General features: G+C 44.3%; 1 protein-coding gene across 1 annotated transcript; it reads left to right on the plus strand.

The window, feature by feature from the left end:
- The first annotated feature begins 2,061 nt into the window (after positions 1–2,061).
- LOC118124938 (transmembrane protein 74) lies at positions 2,062–5,275 on the plus strand. The gene is made up of 2 exons (XM_035183163.2): positions 2,062–2,205; positions 2,617–5,275. Exon 2 carries the CDS (start codon positions 2,656–2,658, stop codon positions 3,433–3,435), a length of 780 nt encoding a protein of 259 aa, XP_035039054.2. The 5' UTR covers positions 2,062–2,205; positions 2,617–2,655; the 3' UTR covers positions 3,436–5,275.
- Positions 5,276–14,416: the final 9,141 nt, after the last annotated feature.

Raw genomic sequence — 14,416 nt, forward strand, 5'->3', positions numbered from 1 at the left:
ATCTCCTTGTGTGTCAGATAAGAAATCTTCAGCGAACAGCAGGGGTCCATACGAAGCTTGAAAGTGTCACTAATTGAGATCTGCTGCTGCTGGACCCTCCGTGCGTCTCACAGCTGTGAAATGTGTTGCTTTAAACATGTCTCTCTTCCGCATCCTTGGTCAGAAAGGCTAAAACCCGCCTCCAGCGTGTCGCCTTTGCACTGCTCACCCCCCGACCACTAAATGTGCAGCGAGCAAAGAGCATTACCCACAAGCACCGGGGTGGTTGGCCTCGGTAATCAGTAGGAATGAACTTTAATGGCGGAGCGCTGAAGCGTTTTGTAATCATGACCTTTGGCTACCTATAGCCTACATATGCTCCAGTGGCCTGCAGAGACAGGGGGCATTCAAGTGCCACCAGGAGGATTTCTGTAAGGGGCTCAGCAAGTGGAAGATCCCGTCTCCTGCATAAAATGAAGAACTTTGTCGTGCCACGCTATTTACTTTATGTTAGTTTCATTTCTCAACAGATTTTTAAGGGTGAAATGCTCCTCTGCTCGTTGTACTTGTCGGAGCAAAACTGTGTTTCCTGTGAATGAGATGAATTCCTGAATGCATCGTGGTGGAGATGATGTCTTTGTTAAGTTCCTGAGAAGCTGCCAGGTTGGAGATATGAGCTTTTCCAGCCAGCGCTGCCTGTATGGGATTTGACACGGTTTAGATTGAATAGAAAAGCAGACTTTTCTTCCCGCTCTTCTGAAAATGGGCCAAACAGGTTTTGCAGAGCGCTCGATTCCAAACAAGAAAGAATCCTTCCTTCTCGTGTGTTGTCTCTTTGTTGCAGCGATATTGTTTGAACGCGTATTATAAAGATCACGATGTTAAATATGCTCACAGAGGGAAGGGCGCTCCAGTGGTTAATGAGGCAGCTTTGCAGAGGACAACGATTTCCTGTCGTGCTGAAGTGCTGTTGAGCTCCGGCTCCTGTAAACTGCAGAAACAAAACCATGCCAGCTGTTATTATATTTCCGGGTAATTTGGTAGTTTATATTCAGATGAATTATTCACCATCTTAGGTATTGCACAGAGTTAGATGAGAAGATGGACTCCGCTCTCATGAGGTTTTATTTAACGCTGAGCAGCAGCTGCTTTTATCTGCAGGACTTGTTGCCCCAGCTGCAGCGCTTCTGTTCTCCAGCCGACCTCTGACCTCCCACTTCTCCCTCAGGGATCAATAAAGCATACATTTGTTGTGTCCCTTTAGGCTGTCGCACAAAAATTCGCTAATTTCCTCCGAGCACAAGCTGCACATGCAGTCGTTTTGGAATAAATCATGTAAGACTTGGTAAATCTAATGGAAATATCCAGATCCTACGTGTTCTGCCGACTGTGTCTCAAGGTGAACCATAATGACTTTAGACCAGTGGCTCAAAGATTCATATCAAGGCAAATATTCAACCATCTTTTAAATGCATTGGCTCTAAACGTTATTATTAGATAACATTCATATTCTTTAGAGACCCGTTAATTATCATCTAGTTCCAAGTTTTTTCATCCAGAGAAATAAATGATCTTATATCTTTAGCTAATAAAATATATCTAACATTTATGTATATTCCTGCACCCCAGAGGATGAACCATGAGGACATTAGTGAACCGTTCATTTTCATCTCTTGCCACTAACAGATTGAATAATAAACATAATGTCCTTTATAACTAATACCTCATATTTATGGGTATCCATGATCCCAGAGGATGAACCACGAGGACTTTCCTGTTGATATTTGTGTTTCTTAGTGAAACGTCTCAACAAGACGGATATTCACGTTCCCCTCAGGATGAATTGAACTCACTGGTGCTCCCTCAACTTTTCCATCAATTAATTGGATGACCAACTAAGTGGGGGCGAGAAGTTGCTCCTGATCCTCGGTGGCTCATAAAGAATGAAGCATCTGTTGATCAGGTATTGGTTTCTGCGTACAAAGAGAGAAAGTAGTGCTGTAGTATTGACATATCCCTGCTCGCTCCGCCGCCTCCTGCCTCTCATCTGATTAGTGTGCATGTGCCGGGGAACACTGAGGCTGCGGCTCGGGGACCAGCACCGGGATCTGAGGCGCTCCGCCGGGGCTCAGTCCGTGGGAGGGAGGGGTCGGCCGGAGCTTTCTCTCTCTAAGTGCCCAGGGAGCAGCAGCAGCAGCCGGGGGATGCGAGCGGCCGCAGACGGAGGTACAGAGCCAACTCAGCAAAGCGCATCTTGTTGCTTAATAAGCCATTATTGAAACGCATTAGGTGGAATTGGATCCATTAGCGCGCCGCATGCTTTACTAAGTGGTTTTTTTGGGGGGGGGCTATTTGAGAGAGCGCAGGAGCGGGAGAGGGCAAAAGATAAAGTGTTAATGAGTGAGGGTATTTCATTGTGTTTGCATTAGGGCTTTGCGGGATTCGTTTAAGACCTGCGTGCGTAATTGTACTTTAAATGAAATGGTTGCGGTGCAGCCAGGAGAGAAAGATGCGCAGATTCCCTGTGTGCAGATACTTCAGGTGCAGGTTTGAAGTGTTGTGCATTGACACAGAAAGCACAGATTTAAAGTTGCGGTCTCATATTCAGGCTTCTTGGTTTTTTGTTTTTTTTTGCAGACAGGAGCGGACGCATGGGCTGGACAGACCCATGTTCAAATGGCTGATCTGGAACTGTTTAAGTTTGATGGAGCGGCTCCGAGAGACGCGTCCCTGGGGTTGAGTTATAAGCAACGTGTCCCGGAGGTCTGCAGCAGCGGAGGAGCGACGCTCGATCCCGGCGGAGGAGAGGCTCCATGGACAGGGCTCCGGAGCGCGGCGCGTCCGGAGGAGGAAACGGAAACAACCTTCACCTGCAGACACGGAGGTGATGGAGACCCTGTCCAGCTGAGAGGGACTCAAACCTGCAACCAGACTCACTGCTCCTCGCTGTACGAGGAGGAGGAGGAGGAGGAGGTGATGGAGGAGGAAGAGGAGGACATCCCGGAACTTTTCTTGCTGTCCGACGACGACCTCTCCTCCTCCGACGGCTCGGGGAAGTCGGTGGATTACGGCTTCATCATCGCCGTCACCTGCCTGGTGACCGGCATCTCTCTGGTCGCCATATCCTACACGGTGCCCAGGGACGTGCGCGTGGACCCGGACAGCGTGTCCGCCCGGGAGATGGAGCGCCTGGAGCGGGAGAAAGCCCGGGTCGGGGCCCACCTGGACCGGTGCGTCATAGCGGGACTGTGCCTGCTCACGCTCGGGGGCGTGCTGCTCTCCAGCCTGCTCATGGTCTCCATGTGGAAGGGGGAGATGATGCGGAGGAAAGCCTTCGCCTACTCCAAACACGCAGCCAACTTGTACGGGTCCATGAGCTTGAGAGCAGCCTCGGGACTGGAGGACTCGTGCTCGCACCTGTCGGCGGCGGATGAGGATCTAGAAGTGCTCAGCTGACTTTATGGACAGGGCAGGAGGTGAAGACTCTGGGAGCCTCACCTGTGCTGCCCCAGCATCCGGGGGGGGGGAGGAGGAGGAGGAGGAGGAGGAGGATCACTGTCTTTGTATTTAGAACAGATGAGGAAACTGGTCTTGATCTCATGGGTTCACATTTTTTTCAAGTCTGTTTTATCACAGCCCTCAGATGCTCTTATGAGTTGTTGGTTGTTGGAATTGTTCCTTCTGTCTTTCCTGAGACAAGATACGATACGATAAGACTAGATTAGACTTTATTAATCCTGACTTTATTAATCCTGACATTATTAATCCTGACTTTATTAATCCCAGTTCGCTCCAAGATTACAGTATCAGTGCACTGAATAACACGTGTATATAACTATAGCGCCTAATATAAATAAGAATGAAATAAGTATAATATAAACAAAAGTGGCAGTAATGATAATAGGAGTAAATAATATTGAATATTGCAAAAAACTGTAATATTACACTAATTGCACAGGAGTAGTAATATTGCACTTCTATCGTATATAGTTTATTTCTAAGAGTCGGATTAATCACCCTGATGAGTTGTACTCATTTGAATCTGAGTTATTAGATATAAAATCCAGAATTTAGCTCAAGCTGATATGATTAAAGATTCAGAAGAGTTGAGACCAAACACAGAAACAACTCACGGATCAGTTGGAGTAGCAGATTCTTACATGTGAGGGGATCATGAGCCAAACCCCTGCACAGATGTTTCCTAACACTCCCAGATGGGATTTCACGTCCCTGGTTATCGTGGCACTGATCACTTTATCTTCCGCAGCAGATCCTGCAGCTTTGGCATCTTTGATTTGTTCTCATTCAAATGAACCGTTTTCTCTTTTTTTTTCCTGTAGAACTAAATTGGTCTGAGTGAGGCCTCGAATCTCAAACCTCAAATCTGACACGGTTAAAATCTTTTTTATTTGAGCCTTCCCTCCTCATGTTGACATCTCTCCACCACACACTGATAAAAACATTCTGCTTTGTTTACTTAAGAAATTGTAAATGGTCTGTGTTTATATCGATTAGTGTCATCCATGTGCAGCACTTTCACTGTCAGGGGCAATTTGGGGTTCAGCGTCTTGCCCAAGGACACTTCGGCACGTGGAATGGGAATCGAACAGCCGACCCCCTTGTTGGTGGACAACCCACTCTACCTCCCGAAACCCTGAAAGCAGTCTTTAATATAAAGCACTTGATTTTTTTCCCCGTGTGTGCTAAAACTTCATATGCAAGTAAAGTCAACTTAATTTTTCACATTTTTCTCGTCAATCTGTTTTATTCTCACGAGTTACAAATGTTTATTTTGAAATGAAACCGACACACATTGTTCAATGTCCACATCACTTTGCTCAGCAAGGAAACAGCGGAAACACAGAGGGAACTTCCTTTTAACGAGATAAACAATTTGGGAGACTCTTGATTTTAATGACGGAGAACATTGATGGTTAAAATGTGTTTTTCCAACACAGAACGAGCTCTGTGGAGTTTTCCTGCTACTAGAATTAGACCAGAATGGACGAAAGGGAAACTTTTAATGTGCATGTTAATCGTATTATATAAAGATAGGCTTGAAAAAAATGTGAACCTATCAGAACAGGTCATGCAAATCCTGGAGATTTCGGGTTAGATTTGTTATAAATAATGTTTGTTTTTTTTAAAGGTAAAATATGAAATGTGCTTTTTGGAGTATGGATTTCGTTTCCATGGCTGTTGATGATTTGCCGTCCGATGACCTCTGACCCAGTTTTTTGTTTTCCCACCGCGTCACAGCCTTTTTAATGATGCTGCGATCAGTGAATTCATGTTTACTTGCTTTACTTACTACTTCTGTTTGATATGATTGTGACATGCTCAAGTGTTTGCTCAGATTTCTCCAAAAGCAAACAGTAATACCACAGGAGGTGTAATTAGATTGTGTGGCTGAGCACCAGTGTAGTGGCGGCTCGGTTTGAATAACATCGGGAGGGTTCGACTGCAGATGTTCGCATGGAGAGAGAGAGAGAGGGAGCGAGAGCGAGTCAACGAACCCCTGGAGGAACGCTCTCCTGGTAATTGGTGTTACTTAATTGCTCACGGGAGGCCTGTGAGTCAGTGAGGGGGAAAGAGAACAGCAACGACTGATTCAACCGAACCTTTGTGGCTGCGCCGTCGGAGACGAGTGTTGCACTAACGTCCAAAGGGAGGGAACGGAGACGGAAGGTGAATGAACAGTCCCTCACGTTCAGCCTCAGCAGGATCCCGTCGTCCTCCACGTGACCTTCGCTCGCTCTCGCCTCGTTAATGTGATTAAAAAGGTGGAATCCCGACGACCTCTGGATGAAATAGTACGTTCGTCCCTGGTGCTAATCCGTCCCCACTCAGAGTAACAGCTTACATCTGGAGGGGTAATCACAGGTGGACGGTGTTTCTCTCTGCTCACCTCTCTCTCTCTCTCTCTCTCTCTCTCTCTCTCTCTCTCTCTCTCTCTCTCTCTCTCTCTCTCTCTCTCTCCTCGGCACTGACTCATCTGTTTTAGCTGCTGATTTCTTACTTTTCCCAGATTGGCTTTTTTTCGACAGCCCCCCCGGAGGAGCAGCTGCTGCGAGCTTGTATGAGTGAACCATGTGGGATCGAAGCGAGTGGCATAGTAAGAGCAGAGTGAGTGGGTTTACACAGGAAATAACACCAAGGTCGTCTTTCTAAATCAAAACAAAACCCAGTTCAGGCCGGACCATCGAGGCGACTGTCTGCGGAGACGCAAGCCTTTTCCCCCGCTCGCTCGGCACAATGGATTTCTCCCTCGTTGACATTCACTCAAAACGATTCAGTCCACACAGAGACGATGCTGCTCCTCAGTTCCGAGGTATTGACGTCAACACTTGACATTTGCCGCTGAAGTGTTGGGTACTTGAAGATTTGTCTGTAACCGTGCTGCAAATGTGTAACTCTGACATCCCATCATCAATGTAAAAGGGAATTAAATGGCCCTGGAAATAAAAGGAGCTTCAGTGCCCTGATTATAAACAAAAAGTAATAAAGCCGAAAGCTCAATTTAGCGGCAGCAGTAGTCGTCTGTTTAACCCGACCTTGTTGTGCTTTTGGATGATTTTTGTCAGCCACTGTTTGTAAGATCAAATATTAAGTTCTTCTTTTTTACACTATAAATCTATTTGGCTGTTAGATTTGTCGAGTAAATAATAAAACACTGAACCTGAAAGAAATATCTCGCAAATATTCACATCGCAACGAGGGGACTTTTGGAATCGTCTTCTTTGAAATGACTTGAAGGAGACGTATTCTGCTCATATGCAGGTTCATCTTTTTTAATTTGTGTGATTACTTAAATGTTTTCATTGCTCTGAGGTTCAGAAAACACGTCGCTATCCTCAAACGGTTTCATCTGCTGCAGCTCCTCTCTTCAGCCTCTGTCTGAAACTCTAAGAAAATCTACATGAGGAAAGAAAATGTGTATTATTCTTGATTTCTGCGTAATGAGCTGGTGATTTGATGTTCGAGTGGGACTGTGTGGGTTTGATCAGGTGTTGTTGACAGAGGCAGCGTACGCAAACAATCCAACAACTGCTGCCAGGAGTCAAAATGATGTGCGATAAAAACCCGACTTCGCCCTTTTCTCCTTCAAACCGCTCTGATAAACTTGTTTCTTGGGATACGAGGGAGATCATCAGTGTTTTCATGTCAGAACCCGATCGTTCGTACGTGATTGAGGGAAACAACGGAGGTGAAGATGAGGGGGGTTGAAGCTGCTCGATTCCACAGGCACATCGTTAGTGATGTTAAGGGCCGGGGACGCTGCAGCAGCTTTAATTAGTGTCTCTGCTTGTCTTACCAGGGAGACACAAAATCAAACTTGTGGTAAAAAAAGGGACACACACACACACACACACACACACACACACACACACACACACACACACACACACACACACACACACACACACACACACACACACACACACTGTGAAAATGTGTGCCTGTTGCAAAAACTGACAGACTGCTAGAGAAACCCTTGCAATTGGCACACAGACGCACAAACTACCAAAACAAACCATGAATCGCTCAAGCTGGTGCAGAAAATCGGAGCCTGTTGCAAAAACTGACAAATGGACACACACTCTTAACTGGCACACACACACACACACACACACACTGATATATAACCCTCTTCCATGAATGGAGTCAGAGTAATGATTCAGGGCAGCTGGCAGCAGGAAATGGAATTGGATTGCCGAGGGGGTCACTCGGGGTCAAGAGCCGGGGTGTGGCTGCGGACGCTGGGGAGCAGGAAGAAGAAAGGCGTCTGCGGCGCTGCCTCACATCAGCGTCTGGCAGCCACTTATCATCAGCTGTCACAACCACTCATCACGCTGAGAGACTCACTGAGCGCTGGAAGTCTCTCTGGGTGTCACGCCGGTCTGACGCACCTTGTTTTGTTGGCTTAATAAATTAGGAATACGACGGTGTCTGAACCGCCTGAAACTATCGCCTTAAGTTAATGACTTGTTCAATAATGACTCTCGTTACTCTGATTGTTGCATAGCAACCGTGCAGGGGCAGATTCAGTCCCAGCTCCGAGGAAGGAGGGAGCGAGCACAGCTTCAGCTGAGAGGAAAAAAAGAAAGGGAGGGAGTCGAGGAACAAGTGGGAAATAAAATCACCATCCACATCATTTATCAGCTTTGGAGGATTTAAAACCCAAATCCTCACAAACTGCCCCCCCCCCTTCCTCTGCAGCTCCAGGAGGTTTTATATACCTGTCGACTGTGTGTGTGTGTGTTGGGGAGAAGTCAAACTATCTGCAGCTATTAGCCCATCGCTTTCACTTTAAAGGCTAAATCATCTTTGTTGAACTCGCAGTGACCCCCTAAACTCGGTGCAGCGCTGAGCAGACACATCAGCTGTAGACTCAGGAATTCACGGATCCTTTATCCTAAAACTCACATTTATTGCCTGCCACTCTCTTCCTTTGCTTTGTCGGCGGTGATTCAGTGAACCGCCTCCTGCAGGTTGAGCAGCGCCCACGTGCTCGTGCACTCCCCCATCCACCCTCTTCTCTTTGCCATCGTTGTCCAGGAAGAACAGCAGAAGGGACACCATAACCATAGAAACGGGGTCAGCCTGTTGCTACGGAGAAATGCCTGTTTGCGGCTGAGTCGTCTGAGCGAGTGAAAAGATGCTCTTCCTTTGATTTGTCCCTCTAATGGCAGCCGATATATATATACACCTGCTCTGAAGAGGCTTTTTGAACCACACGCTCTCATTTGAGCAGACGTGTCAGATGCTGTCTCCGCGTGTTTCCTGTCAAACATCCTGCTCTTCAGAAACCTAAGAAGAAGATGCTTCCTCTGAAAACCTGGGATCAAACACAAGAGTCTGGAACGCTGAATAGACGACTGACTCACAGATTTCACGGGAGCACATACAGCGTATTTCGGGGAAAGTTGTCTTCATGCAAACTGACATATGGTCACTCAGCTTCTTCTATTACTCTTTATGTATTTTACACTGTTTTATGTGTAAGGTTGTGAGTCTGTCTTCTCTCTTGTGTTGCGATGGAACCTGTCGGGGTGAAGGGAAGAAGAATTAGAGGCTGTTCTTGTGTTATTTCTTCTGTTGTTTGCTTTGAAACAAGCCAGAAAACCATAAAAAAAAAGACTTGGACTTGGAATAAAAACTGCAACAGCCCTCAGAATCCTGTCTCAGTCCATTTGAATACATGTGGGTGTACAGTGTGTGTGTCGTTGGTTGAAAACTCAATGAATGAGCCAAATAAAGCAAACACCACCAAAATATTCCCCCCCAAAAAAAACTGGAATATGTTCTTTTCCAGTCGCTCCACTGATGCCTCCTCCCCGGGACACACGTGTCCACCTCCAGTGCTCGGGTGCCAGAACACACAGATCAATACCTGCAGACAGGCGGTGTGGATACACGCCGGTGGCAAAGAAACGAAAACACCAAAAATAGAAATACAAAGCAGAAGTATTTTAAGTCTACACGTGTGACACATATCTCATCAACAAAACAAGTCTCTGTCGACGTTTTTTTGCCACCAGACAGTTTCCTGCTGCAGAGATGAGAGCAGATATTTGGATGTACACACATATATTATTCCAAAAATAGTATGTATTTATAAATTGCTGGGGATTTAGATGGACTGTTTCTGAATGTGCACTCAACAGTGTGAAATATTTAATTAAAAAGCTGAAATAACGTTGAAACTGACAGAATCAACAGGATTACTGTTCACTCATGTTAATGTTTGGACCAAGTTTGTTAAAATCTCCACGGAGACAGTTTAAACATTTTGAAAACCACCGACCCGTCGAATAAAGATGCATCAAGACGGGACGGGAACATTTGCAAGAGAGAGAAGAAACCCGATCTGATCCGTCTGTGATTTGACTGAACAGATATCTCAGCACTTTGGGGGATGAAGTGAAGGGAAGGGAGGTGGGTAAATAAATCTCGCAGCCGGACAGCTTTGCTTACCTCCGCTCTGATTTATGCTGCAGTTTGCCCCGTGTGCCAGGTTTTTCATATCCAAAACAGAAAGTACCTGAGCGGGAACATAACAGGTACAGAATACTAATTCCGTTTCCGATGTTCTTTAAGACAGAAGTCGAAATGTGAGCGGAGGCTCTGACGTCGCTCCTGGAGGCTGAAGGACTCAGTGGAGGCTTTTCTCAGAAACAGGCCCAGACAAAAAGCCTTGGAGAGCTTTATATGGACTCAATCAATCGAGAGCAATCTCTCGGTATCAAACGCAGCAACATTGATTGTGTCGAGTGTTTTTGTGAAGCTCTCATCAGAATCGATGTTTTTATATTTTCTAGCTGAGGAATGTAACAATGTCTAAGTGGCTTTTCTTGTCTCCCGCTGCCACGATGTTCAATTACCAGAAAGTGGAGAGAGTTTGTTTTGAATTCAAGGACGTTTAGATGTAATGTGCATAATTGGGTCTAAATAAAAGTCAACAAAGTGCTGGAAATAATTTGTGACAGCAGGCTTCATGTGTTTACTTCACTTTGCTAAGAGAACTGTGTAAACAAAAAGAATAAATTTCCACAGAAGAAATAGTCCCTGTTTTTGAAGAGGGAGATGATTTTGGAAAGAGACAAGTTTTATAAAAGTCTTTTTCTTTTTTCTTTCGGTGCAGACAGACACACAAATGACAAATTCTTTCAACTCTAATAACAGGGTGGAGGCAGAAACTAAAAACTGACAAACAAATTATGAATAAATATAGATAGATAGATAGATAGATAGATAGATAGATAGATAGATAGATAGATAGATAGATAGATAGATAGATAGATAGATAGATAGATAGATAGATAGATAGATAGATAGATAGATAGATAGATAGATAGATAGATAGATAGAAAGATAGATAGATAGATAGATAGATAGATAGATAGATAGATAGATAGATAGATAGATAGATAGATAGATAGATAGATAGATAGATAGATAGATAGATAGATAGATAGATAGATAGATAGATAGATAGATAGATAGATAGATAGATAGATAGATAGATAGATAGATAGATAGATAGATAGATAGATAGATAGATAGATAGATAGATAGATAGATAGATAGATAGAAAGATAGATAGATAGATAGATAGATAGATAGATAGATAGATAGATAGATAGATAGATAGATAGATAGATAGATAGACAGACAGACAGATGAATAGATCCAGGCAGAGTCTCTTTTAATTGAGACTCTTGAGCAGAAGTCTCGATGGAAACATCTCAGGTTGCAAATCCAGAAACAAACAAACAAGCATCACAGAAGATTCTCGTCGTCGTTCGGGGGTGCATTGTGCCGCCTGTCTTTCAAACCAGATCAAACCGAGGTAATTCACATCTGCACCGTGAACAAACACGAGGCAAGAGCAGCGGAGAGAAGACGTGTGCTTACAAACACTGCTCTTTGTGTCTTCTCTGTTCTTGTGTGTGTGTGTGTGTGTGTGTGTGTGTGTGTGTGTGTGTGTGTGTGTGTGTGTGTGTGTGTGTGTGTGTGTGTGTGTGTGTGTGTGTGCTGAGAAATAACGAGCGCGCACGCTGAGCATGAAGCTTCACAGACCTCACTCAGTCCCAGGTTCCTGCCTTCAACTCCCTCGTACTGCAGATGACAACTCTGCACTCCCTGCTCACTCTGATCTGCGTCCTCCAGCAGCGTAATTGCAAAAAAAAAATATATATGAATATGTTTTGTTCTATTCAAACCCAGTGAAGTCGACTTTACCTTCTGTATATTTAAAGTCTGATTCCTGTCAAGTCGAATTGAGATAATTAGCTAAGTAGAGTAAGTGCTTTATTTCAGAGATGTCAACAAGCTGTACTTTGATTTTTATAACCTTCCTCTCCCACTGAGAGATAAAAAACTTAATTTAGGCTTTTATTTTGTACAGATTGGCCCTGCACTGTAAACGATGACACGTTTCACTGCTTTTAGAAATCACTCCACGGACTCTGCTCTTAATAATATGCATCCAAGGCTGTTTGGTGTGCGTTATATTGTACGATTCTGTCTTTAGAAAACCTCAGCACATGTTGCTTTCCACACACAGAGATAAGAAAGCTTTCAATTGTGACCTCAAAAGCCAATTATTTTTATTTTATCACTTTTTCTTTCATTTACATATAAAACCCATCTGCACATTTTCAAATTTAATGCTGCTTCTATAGGTTCAAGATCATGTGAGCATATAACGCAGAGTCTGAACTCACTGCTTTGGCTTCTTGGTCGTTTTCATATTGATTTTTACACTTTATTGATCTTCATTTTCTTGCTTTTCCACTTTTTCCACAGATGTATGTCTGCAGCTGAGCAAACCGCCCTATATAAGGTTTAATGTCCTTCCCTTCACGTCTCTGCATACAATATTCATATGCTCATCGTATGAAGATGTCTAGATACAGTACATTAGCGTCACAGTATTGATTTTCATCAGTGTAATTAACAAAGAGTCCATTATAGAGAATATGCTCGTCCCCTTTATGGCCTCGGCTCTGCAAACGAATCTGGGTCAGATTTTACAGGAAATCTGTGAGATGACGCATCCTTCAAACCACAAATGGAGCCAAAGCTTTCAGAGTTTACGAGTTTCCCAGGAGGAGGATTCACTTCCAACCTTTGTTTCTTCTTCTTCTTCTTCGGCGTAAAGAAGTAAAAAGAAGAAAGAGAGCAGCACCAAAGCAGCAGCTCTTTGAACGGGGCTGACAAGTAGCGACGACAGCTAACGTGGTGTTTGTGTCAGGAGGAAACAGGCTTCACGGGAAAGGGTCTTAATTCTGTGAAATGCTGGCACTGTGCTCAGGTTTCAACTTATCAATGCATAAACATACATCCTGTGCAGAACAAGAATCAGAATCAACTTTAGTGACCCTGTATGTTGACACAAGGAATTTATCTCCAGTTAATATCATTTTTAATTTATTCTTATCGCACTTTTCAAAACACACAGTTGCAAAGTGCTTTCAAATGTTAAAATACACACATTCCAAATACAAGAATACAAAAAGACATCCACCCATACATGAATTAATCATGCAACCAAAATAAACAATAACTTAAGGCAAACGTAGAGAGTTGTGAAAAGGTTAATGTATAAAAATGAGTTTCAGAAGCCTTTTAAAAACACACACAAAACAATATTCTTACAAACGTTTAGGATCAACAACATCAGAAGCTCGTTCACATCTGGATTTTAAATGGAGTGATTGACGTGATTTGCACTTCCAGGCCACCGTACGTTTGTCTTTTAAATTAAGAAAATAAGGGTCTCTCACCGTGTGACATTTTTTGTGACTTAAGGTTTGTATTTTCAGGCCAGTGTGAGGAAAAGTGTCTCACCACTGTTGCCTGGTGACTGCAGCTCTGCACCTAACAAGCCACAAGCCACCGCTGCTCCTTTGGAGCTTTGCAAACATCATCCGACTGAAGGGAAGTCGTTCAGAACCTGGATGAAACGTTGATGTTTGGGCGGAGGAAGGAATCTCCAGGACAAGCTGCTGTTCCTGCTGTTTCATCTCTGTCAGAGCGTGGAAATTAATTTACCTTGACACACAGTGGTTCAGTAAAGCACCTGGAAGAAAGAGCAGCAAACTAACCTGAAGACATTAAATTCAAATTGTCACCAACAGAGGACGTTAAGCGCAGCAGTGCATCTATTAACCGATGTTGCTCTTTGTCATTAATCAGTTTCATGCGTGTCTCTTGCCTCCGTGTCTTAATTACACCCCTGGCTTCTTCTCGAGGTGTTTCACGTCCAACTGGCTCTTGTTCTCGTTCTCATAAAGCCAAGTGGAGGTGGACGGACGCCAACCGCTGAGCCTGAGTTAGGGATTTGTCCTGGACGGACAGCGAGAGGGCGAGAGCGGGTACGTGGACGTGTGCCAGCGGAAAGGACGTTCTCCCCTGTCTGGGTTTTTTACTGCGATGGGGAATAAGTTCTTCAATGGAGGTTACACGAGGGACTTCATTGCCTCATAGTTATTCAAAAGAAAACGACGAAGATGTCCACACTCAACTGAGAAATCACAAAGCGATGAGGGAGCAGTTTGCTGAAAGTTAAACTATGCAGTTTTCCATGAGTTACTGCCTCTATTTAACTTTTGAATGCATTTAGTACAGCCACCAAGATCAGTAGAGCTCATACCTCCGCCAGCAGTCCCCTTAGATCCAACCAAGCTGCGCACACTCACACAAAGACATCACTCAATAAAGAAAGTCTTTAAAACGTTATCTCTTGGCTCATCCTTCCACCGAGGTTGCTCTGAATCCTTTCGTCAGTTCAGCTTAAAAACAAACAAACGGACAGGGGTGAAAACATAACCCCCTTGCCGACGTCCTTGATACTAGTATAAAACGAGTCTGGTTCCGAAAAGTTTTGCAGATCATACAAAAACGTTCCTCTCTCTTCGCCCACTGAGAC

The sequence above is a fragment of the Hippoglossus stenolepis genome, chromosome 17, assembly GCF_022539355.2.
Source record: "Hippoglossus stenolepis isolate QCI-W04-F060 chromosome 17, HSTE1.2, whole genome shotgun sequence".
Lineage (NCBI taxonomy): Eukaryota > Metazoa > Chordata > Actinopteri > Pleuronectiformes > Pleuronectidae > Hippoglossus > Hippoglossus stenolepis.